We start from the raw sequence: 23528 nt of genomic DNA on the forward strand, positions 1-23528 counted from the left end.
GAACAGAGTGAGTGGGTAGAGTTTGGCTGTCCATATGCGTAGTAACCACCCAGACATGGTGGTTCTGGCAGTGTGTGACATAATGTCAAAAGGCCCTATTGCCTGAAGCGGAGACTTCTGCATTTTTTTAAATAGACCAAGCAGTGAACTAATATATATATATATATATATATATCTATACTAATTGGTGTTTTTGTAGCATAGAGCTTTTTGTTTTTCATTGTTGTAAGGTATATAAAACATTCTGAATTCACTGGACATATCCATTGAATATCCCGTCTTAAACCTCCCAAACAGTAGTATGTTAGAAGCAGGTAAACATTTTGATTTGGTGCCATTCTAACATGTAGGGACCTGTGGGAAAATGAAAATCTTCTTATAATTGTGTTGCTATTTGTCTTTCAGCCCTCCCCTCCCCCCTCCCCCCTCCCCCCAAACAAAAAGGAAAAAGGGGATGACTTGACAAAATGTCACCCCTTAACAGACTTTTGCACCGTGTCACTGGGAGATGGAATTAAAGCCAGCTACATTTAAAACAAGGCCATCTTGATTTTCTCCTCCTCTGTTTCCTGGTTCTTCTCCCTACCTTTTTATGTGCGTTTCCTCTATTTATTGAGATGTATTGCATGGTTTTCCCTTTTCTTTGTTCTCCTGCCACTGAGCCATCTTACAATATTATACAATTTCTGGTATTAGAGATTGAAGTTATTGAAACATCAGTAACTCTCTACCATAGCACCCTCCTCTCCCGGAGAGAAGAAAAGCTATGATGCAAAAGTCTCCCAACAGAGGGTTAACGCTCTTTCTGCTGCCTTAATTTGTTTTTCTTGCAAGCAAGGAATCCAGTGATGTCAAATCGATGTCAGGATGTTTCTTATGGATTGGTTTTGAATCAACTGTTTTGGACAAACCAAAAATGTTAGATATCTGCTTGAGGGATAGAGCATATTTTTTGTATTATTGCATAATCTCAAAAGAAGTATTTTTTGTGTATGTAAATATGTACTGTACCATAGCAATGTCGATGAAATGTCTGAACACCCAGCATCATGTTTATTTAACAGTAAGCCGAGTAGTATAAGACTAGCCTTATTACCCATCTGGTGGCTAATACTGACCATATTAAATATTAAATTGGTCAGCCTAATTTTAGTCTTCCACAGAAGTCCTTTCTGAAGAAAGGTCAATGGGATGGTGGTTTTTGGGCTGGTTTTGCTGTTTGCAGACAGGTTGTCTTTTTTTGTTAATGTTACCTGCCATTAAATACTGTTGGATTTGTAGAGAGCTCATTTCGTTGTAATCCTGCTGTCAAATGCTTCAATCCCCCACTGTTTTCACACGGTCATCAGAGTTTAATTGATTTGTGTAATGTAACCATATAACTTCACACTGGCCCCCTAATTATGCACAATTAAGTGAAATAAGTTATTTTTAGATTCACCTGCGCCAAGTGTTTCCCTCTTTACTGTATTGGTAAGCACTTTATAATGGTTTTAATTTGATAAGTACTAGGGTGAAGCCAATTACAAAGCGTGAGCCACACTCTTTGTGGTCATGTGTTTCATTAGAGCTAGGCTTTTTAGGAGGATCTATGTGCATAACTTTCTTGAGTGTTTAGTCAGATGAACTGGGTCAGTGATGACAGATGGCATCAAGCAATATAGATGTTCTTCCTCATTAACAAAGGATATAGAATTCAGTGAGTAAGTTGTGCCTACTCTGAGAATAGCATTCATTCTTTATAGTACTTAAGTTGTCGGTGTTTTTGTGTTACCAAGTCATTGTAATTTATGCCCAATAAATACAAAAATAAAGATATTTTGTCTCTTTCTTCAATAAAAAGAAAACACAGTTTTAAAGATTGTTTATTTTATTAAGCTTAAGCACAACCTGATTAGATTAAACTGAACTGTCTTGAGTACAAAAATTGGCCAAACATAGGTATGTGAATGCACATACAAGAGGGGGAATGGACATAAAAAACACTTCTTCCACATTGCACAGACGTAAGTACCAGCAGGCATCTTGAGGTGCCATCTACTGTCCAGGAGCAGATAGGCTTTTGTTCATGAACTGTTTTTTCACAAAGCAGACCCACCACTGCAAGAGGGAAAAAAACAATTAGAAAACAACATCTGCATTGGGAGGTATGCCTACCTATGAGTAAAAATAGGTTTTAACATTACTGTACTTTAAGATTATCGTCTTCTAAACTATGCATTTCATCAACAGCTTGTTTCTAAGATAGCACTGCATTAACACTGGCCTACACCAAGATGCTATCTGATCCCTTGAACTGATATTTGTTTTGGAAGATTTTTCACATTTACTGCTGCTTGTAGACAACAATTCATACGTAAAATAGGTAAACTCAGTGTACATGTAGAATAGAGAAATGTTAATCGTCTCTCTAGAAATGTTCATGGCTTGCTAGAAATGTATGTGTTAACCAAGGATGTGCTGCGGCCAGAAAGTCCTTTTCCTTGACCTCGATGGAAAACGTCATGAGGTCAACGAAATATGTGAATTAAAATTCATAAGGACTTAAGGAAAAGTCAACCACGGTTCTAAGAGAATCCGACTGCACTTACACTAGGCTACTAATTATGCGAAGGCTGATGTTATTAACGTAGATCACATTGAGAAAAGAAACCGCAACAAATTGTGGGACGGTACTATCTCCTTTCCTTTTGTAAAGGATGCTACAGTGTACCCTATGCTAAAAGAGATACAAAAGCAAGCACTGAAGCACTGTTCCTAAGCATTTTGAGAATTTGACCAGCTCTTATCATGGCTGCCACTTAGACACTTCTGGGTCATTTAACTCAGTTAGGAACCTTCCTAAGCGAAACAGACATGGCTTTGCAAATCCAATAAGTCATATAAAACTGCTCTGTAGGACTATTCAGACATTGTGTGATGGAAAGACTTCAGATTGCTGGTAGGCCGCCTTCTCATGGCAATTTATGGCTACGTGGGTGGGAGGTTATAAACTGGAGTGTCCTGCCTGGATTGCCTCTGTAATTGTGGCTGCAGGAAAGAGAGACCTCTGTTGTAATGTCGCTCACCTTGCTGGGCTTGTCTGTCTGGGGATCAAACACACGGTCACAAAGCCTCAGGCCGGTCTCCTGTCGAATCTGCTGCAGGTAGGCCCTCATGCTCTCTGAACACAGCACATCAAACAGATTCATATCGGTCACTTAGAACCTTTCTAGAAAATAATGAATTCACAGTGTAGGCATTTTGTTTCAGATTATTAGATGATGGACACCAGATGAATGCCTGATAAAGCACTGTTTAAACCAAGCATACATTTGCTTCACACACTAGGAACAGGCCAAATTAATTTCAATGTATTATTTTTGCAGAGTTTGAAAGCCATGGCAATACCTTCCTCCTGCTTGTTGGTGGGCTTGGCATACATGGCATTGAGTGGGAAGCCGGGCTCCCCTGGGATGGGGAAGCTAGTAATTCCAAGTGTATACATCTCCTTTTCTCCCTGGCCTCGTGAGCTACACTGTAAACCACACAGACCAGATTGTGGTTCATACACACATCATTTTGAGTCAAACTTCCTTAAAAGAATGAACAAAGTGCCGGGTTTTAAATGTCATGTGCTATGCACTTAAGAGATTGATACTTCAATTACCTTCTGAAGCTTCTTGAGGCATTCAGAGATGTACAGGGTTATGTAGATCAATGTCCGGTCAGCCTCATTCTGTGAAAAAATTGCATTTTTCAGTTAATTTATAAAGGGATCTCTGATTAGTGTTTACGTATATTTAGGTGTAGCCATCACTAAACCTTTGGAGTCAGAAATGTACAGAGCAGGTTCAGGCATGTCAAGGAATTGGAAGTAAAATGTCTGTGTAAGCTACTTCTGCACGTTTCTCACCTTAATTTCATAATTCTTGAAGAACACGTTAGCTTTAAAGTAATAGATGGCCTCGTCAATAATATCCGTGTCTTTGGCTGTAATAGCAAAACAACACAAACACAATTAGTACACAGAAGAAAAAATATTTCCTACAGCAACAGGCAGTAAGCCTGCCAAATAAGGCAGTAAGCTTGTCAAATAAGGAAGAAGCGTATTCGGTGCGACAAAGCGGAAGAACATAATTTTGCTAATAATAAAAGAAAACCTCCTAGACAATGTGTAGTAGTAAGAACATACTCTCTTTGGCAGCAGGTCCTTTAAATTGCGTTTTAAGTGGAAGCAGTGCCATGTTTCCCACCAGTTTGGTGTCGGAATCCATCAGGCCTGAATGGTATGCCTATGCAAAACAGGAAGTATGACAGTCAGCATTAGCTAACGTTAGCAGAACTGCACAGATGATAAACGCTAACTTACTTGGGTCAATTATACATTACAAATAATGTTGCACAGACTAACAAAACAGAGGATTGCAAAACGTTTAACATCCAGTCTAGATCTAACATTGTAGATTTCCTGACTTCACGTTAACACAATTCCAACGCTATCTTGTTAACATTACCTTGTGGGCTAAAGCAGGTTTAACAATGTATGTCAAGCATTGGCAATATCATAGGGCGACAAAATTGCTCGTTTATTTAATTTAGAATGAATATAAAATTGCCTGACGCAGAAATAACTCACTATGCCTTAATTGCAGATGCATGGATGTCTATCCGATGTTGCCTTAGTGCTAGTTAACGATAGCTACTTTAGTGTTTAGCCTTGGCACGTAACGTTAGCTTGGGTAGGTATCATTCCATGTCCACGTATTTTAGTAGTTTCTTATTGTTTTTTTTTGTAAATGATTTCGCTTAGCCAAACTTACCGGCATTGTGATGAAGATTTAAGGTTTTCCACAAATATAAAACGAAATGTCAGCGTAGCCAGACGCCGTTTCCGCTGTCCCACCCTATACTGAAAGCTTAGCAAGAGGAAGAAGCTGGGCGTTTCAGAACAACGTAAAGGAGGCAGTGGCAGTCAGTTCTAGCCCTGGGCGAACGAACCCCCTCTTCAAACCGCTGGACGTTGCAAAATCAACCTGATCTAGCCACACAATTCGTTGTCAGCATATTGTCAACAAATTTGTACTAAATGATCGTTAGGTTGAATCTAATGATCCTCTCATGTACTAAATATGTAATGTTTTACTACACTCCTAATTATGAACAGAAATGTTGCAGTGCTTCAAACCAATTCAAATTAATACAACTACAAGCCAGATATTGTGTTTATTTAAACCTGATCTCATTTTAACTTTTTATTTAAGTATGATTAACTTAATTTACGAATTAGATACCACCAAGTTAGGGTCTTTCTGGTCACAAAATGTGTGGCTATTTTTCTCTCTAGCAGGCACTACAACAGGCAAAACGATACATTTTTGCGATACATTTTATTGAAAAAATATTACCATAAAACATGTTTCTTGGTTTTTCCCTCGTTACTGTGTTACTTTTTAAAAAAAAATGTTTTTACATAGGTTGTGGGAGCCTATTTCCATGCATGCATGCACACACTGCTCCCTCTCCCGCTCACATAAATATATACACAAACACACAAAAGTAATGACAATAATAAAAAAATATTTAAGGCATGTTTCCACATATGCAGTAGGAGATAATTCTCAGGAATCTTGAAAGAGTTCATCATAATTTGTGTTGATAGGATCTTCATCTGTTTCCTGAAAAAGGGAAAATAGGAGCTACTGAATACATTTTCTACTATATTCTTATACTTTCTTATACTACATTGTCTCATATCCAACATGTGTGTATACAAATGAATACCTCATTGATAATGTAAGCATGGATATGATAATATATGGGCAGTTATGTGTGAGCTACTGAGAGCATGTAATGTAAGACATGGATATGATAATATATGGGCAGGTATGTGTGAAGTAATGCCCCTCACCTTAGGCTCCTTGAACTCCAGGTCCTCTCCATACTGAATTGAGAAGTCGATGTGCTTTAGAACAATACTGATGCCCTCCTCATCAGAGCGGTCAAAGGGTAGAAAACGCACCATACTGTAGTCATCAATCTGTGGAAAAAGAACACAAACTGTGTCTGAATGCTTACATTTCCACTTAAAAACACATTTTGTATAATCACTGTAGGGCAGCTATGAGTAGGGTTGGGTACCGAGAACCGGTACCAATATGGAACCGGTTCCAATACAACCGGTACCTACCCGGACCGAAATGCAACGCAGATTTCGGTGCCTGAGCCTATGGCTAAGCCCCGCCCCTCGAACGCAGACGAGCCAATGGCAGTTTAGTAACAACTGCACTCGGACATCTTGAGTTTACAACTCCATAGAGTAGCATTAGAAACCGTGATTCTTCACTTGTTTTATGGGGTTTGTTGTAATGTAAGTTGAACAAAAATGGTCAAACGATGTGCATGGGGTAGATACAACACTTATACGAGGTATCATGAGAGGATAGGCAATGGGGTATATTTTATCCCATTTCCCAAACTAAAACAAGGCAGGGCCAAATGTCTCCGGTGGATTAAGTTGTGTGGCAGACCACACAGCCAACCACGTTCATTAGCTATCTGCCATACTCTTGTTAGGTTGGAATTTTCCTCTGCTAAAGCAATCAACTAAGCCTACATGCATAGGCATACTCATTATTCACATTATTGTCATTGACAGTACCGGCTTACTTTCACCACTGATGTTATACTAGGCTTAGGCAAGTTATCTCTGGCTAAAACTAGCTAACGTTAACGTTAGCTATTCACTAGCTGCGCTAGCGTAACTATGTCAGTTATCGGACAGTTTGTTAAAAATCAGCCATTCTATTAAACAATCGATATGCACAAGTATACATAAGTTTAATAATGAATTAACATGACAACGTGAACATTTGCCGATAACACACGCATGCCGGTTACGATAGCTAGCTAGACAGTTAGGACACTGTCCTGTCTGTCAGGTTAATGCTAGTTATAATAAACGTAGGTCTACATCTCAGTGCCTCTCCAGATTAGTTAAATTAACTGAAGGTAAATTAATGTAATCTTTCCCTGCGGTGCATGAACAATGCTGGTATTGGATGTATTTATCTGCAATCGTGATGACCGTGAGATGAGGCTTCTCCCCTTTGCATAGTGATCTGTACATTTTCGCCTCAAATTTAAGCTTGTTATACCATATCTAGTTTTAAATTTTATACATATCCCTCCACTGCATAATGAAGTCCCGTTTGAAGGCTTCTAGACGAAATCAGGTTCTTTTGTCTCAAAAAGTTGTCTAGAGCCTCTTGGGATATCGTTTTGACACTGATATCTGCCATTGTAAACTCTAGTCAGCTCTGATAACTTGTCCGAGTTAGCAACAGTAACTAAGGGGGGCGGGGCTTAGCCATAGGTCAATTGAACACGGTCGCTAGGCAGATTCCGTGGGGCACATGTAAAACTGCCCCAGCTCCCAATGTAAACTTTGTCCTGTGTCGCTCACGCTCATTGGTGTTTTCATAGCAACATACAGTGAAGAGCAGGCAGCATTTCACAGAGCAAGCACAAACAGAACTAGCCATCAACCTTTTAACAGAGAAAATACCGAAAGGTAAACGGTCAAAAGTGTGCCTGTATTTCGCACAAAAAGATTCAAACATCGCGACGTGCAGCAAATGCAACAAAATAATTGCGTGAAGAGGGGAGAGAAGGCAAGAGTCAACGGCAGATCAGCAACCGAAGACTGAAAAATAAACGAGATGACAGCTAAACTACCAACGGTAGTCTCTTAAAGGGGCAGTACACATTTTCTCGTACTCAGTGTGTTCAAGTAACAAGATTAACTATGAACAAGATAGAAAAGATAGGTATAAACAAATCATAAAATGGTGAAATTTCATGAAATAAATGCAAACAAAATAATACATTTTTGACTCCAAAGGCAAATATGCTCATATTTTTGCAAAAAAAGTTTGAAGCTGTTTTTTGTATTTATTTATATGTATTTAAGTATACTATAAACTGTTGTTTACAGTTAATATAATGTTCATAATTTGAAGTTAAAAAGTTTGAAGCTGTAGTTGGAAGCCAAGTGTTTTGTATGTATTTATATTTATAATATACTTTAAACAGTTAATATATTGTTCAATTTGAAGAAAAAAGCCTTTCTTTAATGTCGTCAATCGTCGCTTTGTGCTTTAAAAAATAAAAGTATCGGTTCCGGCACCGGTATCGTTTTAAAAGTATCGGTTATGTACCGGTATCAGATAAAAACCAAACGATACCCATCCCTAGCTATGAGGGTCATTTAAAGTGGAAATAGTGCATGGTATGTTACTGAACAGTAAATGACCACCTACCAGACCACAAATGGCTTCGGTGAGTTTATGGAACTTCTTGCTTCTCATCATGACTGAGTTATCCTCCATCATTGAGTACATGTCTGGATCCAGGTATCTGCCCCCCAAAAAAGGTACCCTTCAGCTCATGTATGTATTGTACACTTAAAATTGTATTGGTCGATCATTTCAAACCTTCTATTAGCGTTAATTTGTAAATACAGTGAACAAAAACTAAAATAAAATTGAATTTCAGAATAGAAGAGATAAATCCAACTTTTAAAACATACTTTTCAATTTCTTTCTTGGATTTTGGGCTTAACAGGTCCATCTTGGTCATGATATTGATTTGAGGGATTTCCAGGGACACCATGGCACTTAAAGCTGCCATGACACCCGAGATGAACTGGAGAAGGAAAATTGGCGTTAATAATTGTTAATGAGTGTTACATATTTTCATCCAAAAAAAGTTTCATCTTGTTACCTTAAAAGTCTCCACCATGAACTGGGAGTCGACAAGGAAGACCCCACAAACTCGGAACTCCATCTGCTGCAGGTGTTCTACTAGCTGCTTCATGACAGGGAGATGTGTGTACAGCTCAATTTGTCCTGCAAAGACAATTACTAGTGCTGTCAACGGTTCCTCTTTTCAATCTGCATTGGTAGTACATCAAAAGGTACTGGAAACCAGTGCGCATCTTTTATAGTTTCTGCTTAATTCACCTGATTCTGAAATATGTCATTTCATCATAAAGAAAATCATAAGGTTATGCATATAACCACTGTTTCAACACAACACAAATAATGTGGGATATCATGTCTGGCTGAAGACACCTCTTTTCACGCTTAAAAGGCAGATGACGCATGATGATGTACGAAGGCTACGCCTGCCTACATAAGCCAGCTCACCACAGTCTAATCCTCAGTTCCACCCAGCACTAGCTGCTGTGCGGGGCAAACAAGTGTTCTACCTCATTCCTCTCCTTCAGGGAACAGTAGTTAAATGCATAACTTTATCTTCTCTTTTAGTCAATTAACTCTGCCTACATGACCCTGATTTAGGTGGCCACCACAGATAATATGGGACCTATAATTACGCCCTGTGCAGCCGAGGCTGAGGAGGAAGCCACTGATGGGGCCACAACGTCCAAGCGGTAGAAGCGTACAAAAGTATGGCAGGTATGAGACAGTTTCAGACGTGGGAGGGAACATGTCCGTGTGCCCCCCCCCCCCCCCGTCTTTTTTATATAAGATACCACTGTTGAGTTGTCTGATTAAAACGTGATGGCCCTGGCAAGCCGTGAGAAAATGCTTGAGAGCATTTGACAGAATTGTCAGTAGCTCTAGATAAATGATATGGAGCCTGCTCTTAGATAGGGACTACTATCCCCTGACAGGTCTCTGCCTATGTGTGCTCCTTGACAGTCACAGTGTCTCCATGGGGAGAGCGCCGTCAGACAAGCTGCATTCACCGGCAGGCAATCTCCTGTGAAGATGACGTGACATGCTCAGACGGTGTGATGGAATCCACTGCTAAAATGCCCTCATATATAACAAACCCAGCTTAGCACCACGTCTGGGTAGGATGCTTCAAAGGCTAGCGACCAGCTAGCAAGCTATACGGACGGCGCAAGGTTGAGGTGTTCAAAGTGAGGTGAAGAGAGCTTGAACTAAGGAGGAGATGGTGGTGACCTGGGTCATGTAGGCAAGTGTGGCCTCCCTACGTCACCACGCATCATCTACCTTTTGGTGTGATATCCCATACGATCTGTGTTGTACTGACTGAATCAACTGAAAGGGAACTGTAGAATTTTAGACTGACAATGAATTGCCCATAAAGATACAGTTTACAATTTCTCAGCCTCTGCCAATTGTGAAATTGTAATTAAAGTATCCATTGGATCAATTCAAACTTAAACTGTGTGTGAACATATAAAATTCCCTACCTGGGCAGTCGAATAGTATGTAGTCGTCCTCTACATGGCCAAGGTTCTCTTCCAGCCAGTCGAAGTTATTGGCGAAGTACTCCATGCAGAAGACTAGTCCACCATTTGGGCCAAATCTCAGAGTGTCGTCTTCCATAACATCATCCACCTGGATCAGCTCTCTGATGTCTGACAAATGCACAGCACTGCATATGTTAAACTGCCTAATGTAATATAAACAAAGACCTTTTGACACTTATGCCCCTAAGCTTTCGAAATCGTACATTCAATTAAGAGCAATTTTCTGTTGTTTTTTCTGTGTGTGTGTGTGTGTTTAAGCTCCGGTTTCACTCACCTGCCATGACGGGATAATTAAAGTGTTCGGCTGCAGGGTCCAGATTAACGACCTGAACGGAGCGATTGATGGTCTCCGCATGCTGCAGCATTGTGGAACAATACGTACTCTATACAAACAGCCGACATACACATTAGACACAAAGATAGAGTCGCCGGTGGTTGATACACAATGCTGATCTCCTGACACAGGCATTGCCAAACAAGAGCCTGCGTAAGTTTACGTCAACCTTTGCACAATTAACTGATGTTAAAGATTATTAATAAAGTGTCTGACGGACGCAAGGTAATACCACAGACACAGTTACACTCTATTACTAGCGTTTGACAATACAAGACCACGCTTCTGTATTCAACTAATTAGCTAGCTAGCTAGTTTGACTAGCCACATAAGATTGTGTTCATACCTTTCCACTACCAGCAGGACCCATAACTAGTTGTGCATAGCGAGGCATCTTAAAACGTCTGCCCCACAAGTCAAATCAACACTCTTGGCGTTTTAAAATATCACAGTATGATATTTACAGTATTATATAGGATTAGTCATACGTTCGACTTGCCGAGACCACACACTTTAATGCTGGGCTACGGCTATACCCTTGGATCAATTTGAAATTTCGCAACTCAAATTCCGAAGTTACTGTCTATCTAAAGCGGATGGTCAGTAACCTCCATCTGGAATATTTGGCTGTGCGGACTATGTTCACTGTTTCACAGTTAAACTGCAGGTTTATTAATGTTTCATCGGCAATAAGAAGGATCTTCATCACCGTACCATACAATCAGTGCGTTAATACACATTGCATCACTGTCTTTGACTCAAGATGTGAAGTTAGGCTACTTTGCAATTTGCAAATCTGTTAATTCATCATTCATGTGTCACTGACTCGGTCAGGAGGCGTATCAGCTTTTCTCCTCAGTCAGTGTTAAATTGCATGTTTAGCTGGACCCTTGTGAAACATCGCCGGGGAATGAAAAAACATGTAAAGTTCGAGGGAAATAACTTCAGTAGAGGTATTATGCACCAAATATCTCCGAGAAGTCTCCTTTGGCCAGACAGGTAAGAAATATCAATTGTATTTTTGTATGTTGATTCTAGCAGGGCGGATTGACATAATCTAGGTAAAACATAGTCTAGAATAATTTCTTGTCTATGTTGTGTATGTATAATGGACACATAACAAAAACAAATGGGTCTGTAGGTCATTTGGACACCACGCAAACGGATTTGGAGGTAGGTGAAACATTTATGTTGTACCGTTTAGAAAACTAATTTTGATGATGGATCTCTTGTCAGCAACAAGAGTGACACAAGTGCAAGTGTCACACCAGAAAACGTGGCTCCAAGGAAACATTATAGGTCTACAAAGGAGATGTGGACGGGGAACTGGAAGTCTTCCATCGACGACCTGATTTTAGCAAAGGACCCAAAACAAGTGCTTGGCTTGAAATCACAAACATCAGAAGTAACTTCTTCATTGAGCCTATGATGCGGTCATGACATTTGTGTATAGTTTTTTTTAAATCCCTTCTAACAAGGTGTAACTCGTGAAGAGACGACTGATTCAAGGATAACGAAATGCTCTCCTCCACGTCATATGAAAGACCCTCTAGTAGCAACTATCCAGATAACTACGACTTTGGCAGATGCTCCGTTTCTGCAGGTAGGGTATAACTGACTTTAATTTGGATGCACTTGTGAAATGATACAGCCAAACATTTATCTTAATTTTATTTATAAAATGATCAATTTGTTAAAGTAGTCTGTTATTAACACTTTTTTAATATTAACTTCCAATTACTTAATTGTCCTGCAATCTGATGTTCTGTGATCATTGATATGTAGCATCCAAAATGTAAGCTTGTTTGTTTTGTGTAAACGTGTGTAGCTAAACACATATCTCTTCAAGCAATCTAGGCTGACACCTGGACAGAAGCACTATTTGCGCACCATTGCAGGAGTCCACAGTAAAGAACATGTGTGGAAGCTTCTCCAGCAACATTACATGAATGTTGCACACAGGTGCATCAGGACAGGTCAGGCTATTCAAATGTTTTATTATGCACAGACTACCTTCACTGACCTCACATAGCATGATCTTATTACACAAGAATGTAATGTAGCTTCCTTCCAATATTTTTTTGTAGGGTTGGATTCTATGACAAACCTGAGTGTCAAAGCCAGTGAATCACTTGAGCCGAATAGGAGTGTTGCTCAAGTGAGTGTGACTGAGAGAGAAACACTTCCTAAAATACTCAACAAGTCTGGCCAGAAACATTTGAACAAAGGGAAAAATACTCTTCCCAACATCTACAACCGGCATAAATGGTGAGCAGAGCTGGAAATTATATTTCATTACATGACTTGGCACTGCATGAAAGGCTAAGGGAGTCTTGTGATCTACAGGGCGGCGGCTAACAATTTTGAATCAAAGAAAGGACCCACTAGGAAATCAAGGATATCCAGTGATCGAACACACTTCTCAACTAAAGGTAACTTTCATACAAAATGGAGTAATGGAAAAACTTTATTCTGTCCCCATTCTATGTGCACACCTTCTTTAGCTTTAGTTATTTAATGTCCCTACATTTAAAGTGCTGAGAGACATCAGTTTCATGTCTAATTTTAATGTCTAACAACAGCAGATATTGAAAAAAAGGTTAACCTGTCTGAGTGAAAGACTATCAGTTATTTTCATACTCTATGCATTGCAGGAGCAGGTCTTAGCAAGCCTGATGTACGGAAGGACAATGATGATGAAGACTCACTGGATGAACTAATCAGAGCTCTTTCGATGGAAGACGATGAGGACTTTTTTCTTTGACATGCGCTGCATCTACTGCTAACTTTAATGTTAGAATACCTCACATTCTGTCCGACACATTTTCACAGTTTATTTGGCATCTGAAATTATTCACTAAAATACCTTCCCACTTTATGGTGTAAAAACATCCAAAACATTTACCAGTGTCTGTAGATTTATTATTGGGGCACATGATTTTACAAAGGAGCAGGGGGGTGTGTGTGAGTGGGAGGAAGGCCTACAATGAATCGGAAAGCCCCAAGTTATTGATAGGACATAGAAATAATATGTAAATAACTAAAATACAAAAAAAGTGGCACCACAGTACATCCTTAAAGACATAATGCAATTAACCTGACATTACTGCATCCTCTACAGCCGTCAGTTGGCAAGATGAAATGCAAGCTGAGTGCTGTTGACTTTCAGATATATAAACAGTATATTACATTTCTTTTCTTGACCAAATGCTGCATATTTATAGTACAGAACTGAGTGTTGCGATGTATTGGAGCTGCAGGTAGAAAGGAATGGACTGATGAGCATCCTGGATGCTGGCACCTCTTGGCTCTCCCCGCTGAAGGCTGGTACCCTGCAGCACGGCTCGTTTATGACTTCTTGTACTCGATCCTTTCCACTTTGACGTCGTCGCCGATGAGCTGGTAGACGTACGTGACAACCGTGGATGCCTGGATGTCCATCAGGACAAACGACGGTATAATGTTGCTGTGGGCAGACGGCAGAAAAGAACCCAAGACTTAGTGTATATGTTGAATTAAACATGGCAAACGCTCATGTTTCTGTGATCTTTTGACACAAGGGTAAATGTGTCCATTTTAGGTGTTCACTAACACCTCTCAGGTGGTAGGAAAGCTCCAGACCATGTCAACAACAAAGTCTGTTTGTGATCATCTTGGCACAAGATTTTTTTGTGTTGTTGTTTTGTGTCTGAACTGTTTCTACATGCTAAGAGTTAATGTACCCATCTAGGACGTCTTTGTGGTAATATGTATATGAAATATATAAAAATATTAAATAAAAAAAATGGCCTGTGTGTCTCTCAAATACACTCAACAGATGTTTTGCTCTTTACCTTTCCAGTGCATTGTAGGCCCCTGTGGCTGATCCTGGGTTGATGTAAAACTTGTTCTCGTTCTCAAAGGCTTCAAACTTGTGTGTGTGACCAGAGATGAGGATGTCCACATCCAGCTGCCTCTGTAGCAGTGCCAGGCTGGCCATGTCGCCCCAGGGAATCACCTGGTGCCCGTGGATCAGGCCAATTTTGAACTGGCCCACTGTTACCACTTTTTGTTCTGGGTAATTCAGGTTCTGTAAAAAGCATGTGCAATGAAGTCTTTATAACTGATGTTCACGAACTGAAATTTAAATGAGAATTTCAAACTTAAAAAAAGAAAAGGCAATGCCACTGTTGGCTCTGTAGACTGGCATCATTTCAGTCACATGTTACATGTCTGTCTGTTTTTCCACAGACTACCCAACATTAAACAGGTACTACAAAAGCTGAATTTGAATTACACTTGTCCTTGTACTACACAATTACAGATTTGTGAGACTGCATAAGATGTACATTTAGTTTCTTTAGTGGTCAAATACAAGTCAACAGCTCAACAGAACAGGTGTCTTACAGAAGAAGACTCCTCTCAAACCTACCTCATCAAAGTCCCCTCTAACAATGTGAACATCCCCTGCCAGTGTTTTCAAGTAGTCATAGCTCTCCTTGGTGCACAGGTTACCGGTACAGAGAATGTGTTGGATCTTCCCCGGCACCAGTAGCTTCTTAAATTTGGCCGGTAAAGTGTTGCACCGGTGTGGAATGTGCAGATCACCTAACACCAGGACCAACTGACACCACATCAATTCAAATGGGGCAGAGGGAAGAGAGAAGGGTATGTTAAAAAAGATTGTACTCCTGTGACCCCCCCCCCCCCCCCACAGATGCAATACTACCATCAATTCACACAGATTATTTGCCTAGAACATGGCCAGCGAAACTGATGAAAACTGCACCACACAGCAGTTATAGACTTATAGAGGAAGCAAGCGCTTACAACACTCAGTTCACTCAAGATACAGTTTTGTTCAGTTCATACAACAGTTCAGTTGTACAGCCTTACAGACGATACAATTCTTCTTATTTTATTCTTATGCTTATTGCATTCATTGGGTGGAGACAGGTCGAACGATATAACTTTACCAATTCTCTTCATGGGCAGCTCTGGATTGCATCATACAGAGGTTGAACCACCTACTAGGTCTAAAGACCAGGCCCTGACCAGTGACATGTGTCTACTGCACAACAGCCATCCCATTAGTCTGCAGAACAAGCCTCCACAGGAGCGCAGTGCACAGAAATGAAAGGTCTCAGCAGAAGGACGAGGAGAAGGACACTTACTCTGTGACCAGCCTGAGCACAATGGACAGGTTGATTGGAGGCAGAAAGGGGTGGGGTGGAGTGGGTGAGGTGAGGGGAATGGGGTTGTGGAGAGATCAAGAGAAAGTATGATCAAAGATAAAAAGAAAAAGTGAACGTGACAAAAGAGGGGAAACTGAAATTAGAATTCAAAAGTGAATAAATGAATAATAATGAGCCATACAAAACACAAATCAGAAAAATGATTTTAGTGACGTAAATAAAAGGTTAGCGGTGGTTGTTAGTCTTCATTACATGCATGAGTGAGTGATATATTAATTTAAAAAAAAAATGTGAGGCCACACAGATAGGTTACCTGAAGCCAATTTAACACTTCACCATGTTATCTGAAGCAGATTTGACACGCATGTTAAAAGTGCACATAAAACATTCCAGAAAGGCAATGTGAGTAATGCGACAAGCGGTTAACATAAACCAAATTGACTCGATGTTTTGGTCTATGTGCATAGTCGCATCGCTTTATCATGTCTCTGTTATGAGTTTGCCATGTACTAACGATAGCTATTGAGCTCGCAGGTCTAACTGTTGACTAGGCTAGCAATCTAGACTACTGTAAACAACCAACCAGCTTGCTATATTTTACCTTAAAAATAACTATGAATATACAAATGTCGAAACGATATATTTTAAACAGCGCATCTGACAACATTCCTCTTTGAACTCATAAAACGAAATCGCGAGGAAGAACTTATAATAGGTTAGCTAGGTTAAGGTAAGTAGCTCGCTAAGATATTGGCTAGCTAGCTAGGATGCTTGCTGGCTCTGTAGCCTGCACCTTGTCAGTGGAATGGCAAGCTAATCATTCAGACAACATTAAGGCTTCCACACAAAGTTCGGTGATAATGGGTGAAGAACAACCGAGGTAAGCGAAACAGAGCACGTAATACTGATGCATAGGTGTAAGCAACGTTTAAAACACACGCTAAAGGGGCCTTTCAGCTTGTATTAGGCTCTTTTCCACTTTTGCTGTCAGTGTCATGTGATCTTTCACCCATCTCGAACTCCCTTGCTACGAGCGGAAAAGGTACAGAAAACAAATCCTTCTCTTCCCAAAATGCTCGCAACACCTACATATACTCGCACGCATGATACGCCAACAGTTTCTTGTCAACATACTATTATGTTTTGGGCCAATAACAACGCTTTTAGCTTACCATCTTCTTCGGCTGTTGAATCCTTCTGGCCTCCAGGAAATGCTACGTACATACACGTCCAAAACGTAGCTGTGCGTAATACATTCAACCAATTACATTTTGAGTCGTCATACGGAATTCATAGTAGGACATTTTATACTACACTTTTTACATTTTTGCGCAGCAAAATATCGCACATATATTCGGGGCTTTAGTTGAAAATAAATACAACTGTCCTAGATTAAACATCTGATACGCTTTAAATCTCAGTCATGCAAGCAAATTAGTTGTTGATGTTAACTCACATATTTTCATATTATGGATCTTCCTTAAATGTGACATCCTGGTCAGGACAGTGGTTAAGGCAAATGAAAATAAAGACATTTATTATTTAGAGACTTAAACCAAACATTTATTTCAGTTTGCAGGGATATACACTGATACAAATTGTGTTATGCAAAAATGAGTTTACAGTAAAAAAAAAAAAACGATTGCACCAATTCTGTATTTACTCCAGGCAGAAATGAGCCCCCAGCACATCCCTAGAGCCTTTAAGAAGCTGTGAAACTGTATCAAACTCCAGTGGAACATTACTGGGCGCCGACTTCAGATCTTTCGTCATGAGCTGTAGAGGGAAAGAAAAAAAACTCATTAACATCGACAATAAAACCACACACAAAATAGAGACACAGTTTGCTTCACTACCAATAACTTGGCAAGTGTATCATGAAGCAAAAACGGTGAGAATATGGGTGGCTAATATGGGTTGGTGCATTTACCCCAAATGTAGAAAGCTCAAGCCGCTTACTGATGTCCTCCTCAATCTCGGATAAAGGCTGATTGATTGCCTGGGCTGCCTTTGCAACATCTGGGTGGTAATGGTTCTGCAGAGTCTGATGATGTCAGAGAAGCAGGAATTACTTGAGATAATTGAAGAAAGTGACGCCCATACAGTGACTGTGATGAGTGTGCCAATTAGTCATACCATTAGAGTATGCAAAATAAGGGAGGGAACTGTGTGTTAGGAGCGCATAAAAATCACTGAAGTAAAAGTTGAACAGGAAGGAAAAATGACAAAGCAAATATGATGGGCACACAGAAAACATCTGGTACTCTTCTGATGCAGCATTTCCTTCCAAAACTAGACCCAGGTTTGTGTTCCACACATGATCACATGATTTTGAGGATAAATCTGAATTGTATGACGAAAGCCCCCCTGAAGCCTAAATTAGATTTAAGTATACAGGTCTTTAAAAAGTAAGCGTGTAGTAGTGACAGTGTAGTGTGGAGGATGGAAGAAAAGCAGACATGTGAAATCAAATGACGAGTGAGGCAGCAGCCAGCCCACCTTGATCTCCCATAAGCTGCTTTCCAGAGCACGACACTGGGCAGGGTCCTCTTCCTCCATGCTGTACGGGTCGTTACATGGCTCTGGTGGTAAAAGACATGCAGACGTCATCAACAATGGCATATCCGCATCATTCATGATACAGACACCACTATCTTTGTCAGAGATAACCGGAGGTAACCATCCTTGAAACAGTCTGGGAACTGGTTACTATTGGTAACACTGGTGTCACAGACCAAGGTCATACAGCTCATAGCTCTCTGCTTAAAGGGAACCGTGTCTAAGATCGTTGGGGTTTGAGGATTGGTGTGAAAGTGAGGGGGGTTTCAGACATCGGGTTAAATAAGTCAAACACAGTGATGGGGACACCCACCCTCTGCACTGGGTCTGTGGATGAGGACTCTGCAGGATGGGTGGCGTCGGATCAGGTTGCAGATGAAGGGAAGGAGCATGAGCAGAGCGTTAGGTGGTGCTGTGAGGGCCAGCCGCGAGAGACGCTTGGCAAACGCAGCCACCAGATAGACTGGCAGATGCCTGGAGAAAGAATTCATGATGAGAAACAAAAGCATTATTCATAAGAAATACATTCTAATTAGCAGAAGTCAAGACAGAGGACATAAATAAGATTCATTTTACAGCTGTTGGTGCCAAACTATAAGGAATAGTTTCATTTATTTCAGTGTTTTCGTCCAGCTACTAAGTCACTGAGGCCTGAAAAGCTTGGACAGACCTTTTGGAGCTTGACAAACAAAAGTGAACTATTCTTTCAGAATTCCTTGCAGTAATAGTTATACAGAAGTATATCTGTCTGCTCTTGCTGGAAGATTGAAATGGGAGAAACTCACGTTGAGGAGAGGAAAAGGTTGGCCAGATGGAAGAAGCGTGCTCTGTACTTCACATGGAACACTGAGGGTTCCAGTAGATTGTAGAGTTTCTTGTAGAAGTCTGGATACTCTCTGACAAGAGAAAAATGATTTGGAACAAATGGTTAAGTACATTCATGAGCTAGATTGACAGTAAAACTAATGGGTGGAGTTTTAACTCATGCATGTTAAGGATAATACTACAGTTAAAAGCATGTTTGCAAAATCATGAGCAAGAACGCATGGACCTCAATACTGGTAAAGGTTAGATGTGTGACTGATATTTACAAAAGCTGAAGTTAGTGTTAATGGTTATGGCTGTTGCAAATCCATATAAAGGCAAAAAAAACTCACAGATTGTGGTGGTGTATGAGAACAAACAGACCATTCAGAGCCAGTAAGCTGATAGCTCCACCTGAAGAAAAGTCACAACACAATTTGTAAGTGTCTGAAAGGACCCCTCTGCTTAAAGCAGCTGTAACTAATGCAATCAGTACTTTCCATCACACTTAGTCCATGCCCTGCTAACGGTATGTGCTTTAAACACACATAACGACTTGGAAATGTCCTTGCTTGTTAATACATTTCTTTTCAATTGTTGATTCCAAAATCCAGAAAAGTCACAGATATTTTTCTTCCATGTATATTTAAAAGATTTTCATCAGAATAAAAAACAAAAACACACATTAGATCCACTTCTTGAACACAGATGAAGGCCAGTCCAACAGTGCAGTGGCTCCACAAAGGGTTTGCCATAGTCAAAGTCTCAGTTTGTACCGTCTCAGAGTTTGGCATTGTAAAATAATTTAGACTTCAAATACACTGAGGAAAATGTGTAGATCCAGGGAAGACATTGTGTGATTAAAATGTTTAACAAAAACAAGCTATATAAAAAATATAAAACAATATGTTGTCTTACCAATTTCATAGGCAGCCGTTAGGAAGTCTATCATGAGTGTTGGCTCGCTCATGTGAGGAAGGATTGAGTCATGTATGATCACCAGAACCTTCTTGTACATACTACCTGGTAACTACACACACACACACACACACACACACACACACACGCACACACACACACGCCGTGTTAAACAGAAATATACACTCAAAACTCAATATCTGTTTTACTAGGAGAGAGAGAGATACCTTGTACTTCAAGAACATCAACCACGTCCTCTCAAAGACACGTCTGTGCTCCTGAAAGTAAATAAATACCATCTGGGTTAGAAGTTAATCAAGCAAAATTAACTGCAACAATTAACTGTATCCATTAAACGATTCAGGTAAAAATGGAGGCTTACTTTAAATTTGGCTGCTTTCCAATCACCATGCTTAGCTGTGTAGAAGAAGTGTGTTAGTGGTTCAGGTCTTTCTACATTCACATTGACCTTAGATTTGAATTCTATGGAGATTCCTAATGTTTTGTATTTGCATTTGTTTTACCACTAAATATCTGGCGAGGGCAGAAGGCTTTTAAACAGAACCATTCAGAAACACTGCATTGTTCTTAAGTCTGACCTCCTTGTGTGGCCATGAAGTTGGTGAGCTCAGACTCCTGACTGGGCATGTTGATGTTGGAGAGAAGCGCAAACACATTGTTCTGGAATGTGGGCATCACGGCCTGCCGTAAAAAACAAAAACAACAACATCCATGTAGTAGATTAATGATCAGAAACCTCTGAAAACCTATTGATTGGTGAAGAAAATGAAGCATTCAGCACTTAGACTCCTCTCACCCCTTTGTTTTTATCCATGACTTTAGCCACGTAATCCCGAAGGGAGCACATGACGTAATAGCGCACATCATCCATCTCGAGGAACTCCTGGAACCTGGAGATGAGCATGGCCATGTCCTCACTGTCGGACAGCAACCGCTGGACCACTGCCTGTACATATAAATACAATACTGGTCAGTCTGCACAGGCATTCGTTGAGTTTCACTGAACTTAATGTATATAGTAGCAGAGCTGTACTGACAAAATTCTCAAGTCTTAAAAGACTGTCGATCACACACACACACAACACTGGAAAAAACACTGCAAAACACTGCTGCCGTTAAACGCACTGACAGCCTCTCAAATGTCTGGTACAAGTCTTACCTTAGAGTAGACTGGCAGTCTAGCTGACTGTCTAGTCTAGTCTAGACATTATCCAGAATTGCACACACTGCCAACTTTTCAACTGGGTTTTATAATTTAGTTAACTGTAATTTACAACACCACCTGGCCTACTTCATATCCCTGAGGTAGAGGTTAACAGCTGTGTGAATGCCTGACCTCTAGGAGCTCTCTGGGGAAGCTGTAATGCTCACACCAGTCCAGCTTCTGCAGGGGAAACTTCCCCTCTGTTGATGCAAATTTCATCAGCATACACAGGGATGACTCCTGCGAAAAAAAGAATGTATAATCTATGCGTTGCTTTTTTATCCCATACATTAATTTCAACCAGTCACATAAGTAGTACCTTTGTTAAGTACGGTATGGGTCATTATGCTGATTACACCTCATTGCAGTAACATGAATGACACTTGCAGGTTGCCTCACCTTCACTTGGTACACCTTGTGTCCCATGTTCTCCAGCAGCTGCTCTATGCAGCTGTTATATCGGTACCTCAGGAACATGCGATACTTGTCATCGGCACTACGTTCACCTGACATAAGGGGAACATAATTCGTTAAACACCTTTAAAAGAACCACAATGATCTGTTTTGTAGTTTACATAAAAAATACAGCACACACTAGATTTCAGCCTACATAGTGTTGATTTTCTATTACAACTTTATCAAGACATTCAATTAACATCTCACTGATGGGAGCCTGGCCTGCACAGCTGATGGCAAAGCCCCGACACTCACCCTCCAACAGTTCCTCTTCCTTTGGTAGCTTGCCGACAAACAAGTCACCTCTCTCCAGCAAGTCGCAAAACAATTGTCCACATGCGTTGACCCCACGCACAACCTCCTTTTCTTTGTCAGACTGAGAACCATAACACACGCGTAAAGAGTAAATGTTTAGGAGAACTACATATTTCTGTCAATTGATACTTTAGTCGTGTCCACTACAGTCGCTACCTAGGACATCAATCAACAAAGATAGCACACTAAGTTAACCCTGTATTTTGGCGAGACATTACCTGCAAATACTCCAGTAGATCAAATATTTCATTTGCATTTTTTTTGCTCTGAAGAATACTTTCAACTTTGTCGTTTATGACTATTCTGTGTGGTTTCTTAATACTTTCCGTAGAGGATTCTAGTCTCACGTTGCTGCTCTTGGTCGCCGCCATGATAGTTGTGGTGGCGTCACGTTGAAAAAAAAATACTCGTCTTTATTATGCTGCCACCGTGTGGTTGGAGACAAATTTCTTGACTCTACCAGACGCCTATCAGTCCATGCAAAGTAGCGTTTTACGACAGACTAATTGTAAAATAATTTTTTTCAGCATAGATAATTTCTATGAGGTGTCTAGAACAACATACTAAAAGTCCTAAGAAATCCTAGTTGAGGAAATATGTTTAATTCTCATCAATCTGAGATGTGTGCTAATAATGCCAGGGAACAATACACCCCAAAAATGTATTTTTTCCCCTTTACTCCTATCAAAATAAAACTTTACACAATGAAAGTACCCATGAAAAGTAAAAGTGTTTGTATTACAAGTTTCTTTGAAAATGAATTTGAATATGCAAATGAGCTATACACTAATCGAAAATGCCCAAAATACACCCAAATAGGCTTAATTATTTCCTTTACTCCTAACACAATACAACGTTACATAGTAAAAGTATACATGAAAAGTAACTTTTTTTGTATTACAAGTTTCTTTTGAAATTAATTTCAATATGCACATGAGCTCCACACTTATTGAATATGTCCTAATTTGCATAGGCAGAAATACCATTCATATGTATGACAAATACATCTGCCCAATCTTCATCCAATCATCCTACTGCCAATGGGTGATGTCAATGCTGCTTTTAGACTGGCCTCTAACCTGAAAACTGCCTGGCTTGGTAGTACCTGCCAGGGGTATGGTGTTTCTGCCTATGCAAATTAGGACATATTCATTAAGTGTGGAGCTCATTTTTTACAATTAGTTCTATTTTTGGCTCCAAAATGGGTTACTTTGCCTGGACTATATAAGGACTTTACGGCACTGAACGTTTGACTACGTTAGGCCTTCCAACGTTTAAGATGATTTTAAACAGTAGATGGTGTGTTTTTGGAGTTAAAATGCCTACTTTTAGCCAAATTGTAATTTTGTCAGTATTAACACCAACATTCGTGTGTTACATTGCAGATCAGTCATTGCTGGTATTAATTCTGCGGTTTGTATTCAAAGTTTACTTGCCAAAAAATATTACTAGATCAAC

The 23528-nt window shown here is 40.1% G+C and overlaps 5 protein-coding genes across 8 annotated transcripts; 1 reads left to right on the forward strand and 4 right to left on the reverse strand.

The window, feature by feature from the left end:
- Positions 1-1852: 1852 nt before the first annotated feature.
- Positions 1853-4959, reverse strand: arpc3 (actin related protein 2/3 complex, subunit 3). Its single transcript, XM_012816079.3, has 7 exons — positions 4803-4959; positions 4175-4274; positions 3896-3972; positions 3650-3718; positions 3391-3517; positions 3069-3163; positions 1853-2100 (listed from the first exon to the last, which is right to left on the reverse strand). Exons 1-7 carry the CDS (start codon positions 4806-4808, stop codon positions 2038-2040), a joined length of 537 nt encoding a protein of 178 aa, XP_012671533.1. The 5' UTR covers positions 4809-4959; the 3' UTR covers positions 1853-2037.
- A 393-nt stretch (positions 4960-5352) lies between these two features.
- Positions 5353-11150, reverse strand: gpn3 (GPN-loop GTPase 3). The gene is made up of 8 exons (XM_012842276.3): positions 10966-11150; positions 10560-10668; positions 10226-10393; positions 8764-8888; positions 8570-8685; positions 8301-8397; positions 5891-6019; positions 5353-5657 (listed from the first exon to the last, which is right to left on the reverse strand). Exons 1-8 carry the CDS (start codon positions 11011-11013, stop codon positions 5601-5603), a joined length of 849 nt encoding a protein of 282 aa, XP_012697730.1. The 5' UTR covers positions 11014-11150; the 3' UTR covers positions 5353-5600.
- LOC116222768 (family with sequence similarity 216 member A) lies at positions 11148-13482 on the forward strand. 3 transcript variants are annotated; one of them, XM_031577378.2, is made up of 7 exons: positions 11148-11618; positions 11761-11792; positions 12098-12222; positions 12448-12595; positions 12707-12887; positions 12966-13051; positions 13274-13482. In XM_031577378.2, the coding sequence occupies exons 1-7, from the start codon at positions 11494-11496 to the stop codon at positions 13381-13383; spliced, it is 807 nt and encodes a 268-aa protein (XP_031433238.1). In that variant the 5' UTR covers positions 11148-11493; the 3' UTR covers positions 13384-13482. The 3 variants fall into 3 exon arrangements, with proteins under 3 accessions (XP_031433238.1, XP_031433239.1, XP_031433240.1); XM_031577379.2 differs by having other exon boundaries at positions 12469-12595; XM_031577380.1 differs by lacking the exons at positions 11148-11618; positions 11761-11792 and having other exon boundaries at positions 11800-12222.
- Positions 13483-13519: 37 nt separating this feature from the next.
- On the reverse strand, positions 13520-17073 carry vps29 (VPS29 retromer complex component). Of its 2 annotated transcripts, XM_012815805.3 has the most exons (5): positions 16966-17038; positions 15773-15784; positions 15031-15222; positions 14453-14688; positions 13520-14085 (listed from the first exon to the last, which is right to left on the reverse strand). In XM_012815805.3, the coding sequence occupies exons 1-5, from the start codon at positions 16966-16968 to the stop codon at positions 13968-13970; spliced, it is 561 nt and encodes a 186-aa protein (XP_012671259.1). In that variant the 5' UTR covers positions 16969-17038; the 3' UTR covers positions 13520-13967. The 2 variants fall into 2 exon arrangements, with proteins under 2 accessions (XP_012671259.1, XP_012671267.1); XM_012815813.2 differs by lacking the exon at positions 15773-15784 and having other exon boundaries at positions 16966-17073.
- A 258-nt stretch (positions 17074-17331) lies between these two features.
- Positions 17332-22470, reverse strand: noc4l (nucleolar complex associated 4 homolog). The gene is made up of 15 exons (XM_031577377.2): positions 22289-22470; positions 22011-22131; positions 21699-21805; positions 21432-21539; positions 20892-21041; positions 20674-20776; positions 20457-20491; positions 20302-20352; positions 20075-20186; positions 19510-19570; positions 19138-19248; positions 18666-18826; positions 18293-18375; positions 17724-17837; positions 17332-17569 (listed from the first exon to the last, which is right to left on the reverse strand). Exons 1-15 carry the CDS (start codon positions 22439-22441, stop codon positions 17453-17455), a joined length of 1587 nt encoding a protein of 528 aa, XP_031433237.1. The 5' UTR covers positions 22442-22470; the 3' UTR covers positions 17332-17452.
- Between the last annotated feature and the right edge of the window lie 1058 nt (positions 22471-23528).

Source organism: Clupea harengus, chromosome 12 (genome assembly GCF_900700415.2).
Source record: "Clupea harengus chromosome 12, Ch_v2.0.2, whole genome shotgun sequence".
Lineage (NCBI taxonomy): Eukaryota > Metazoa > Chordata > Actinopteri > Clupeiformes > Clupeidae > Clupea > Clupea harengus.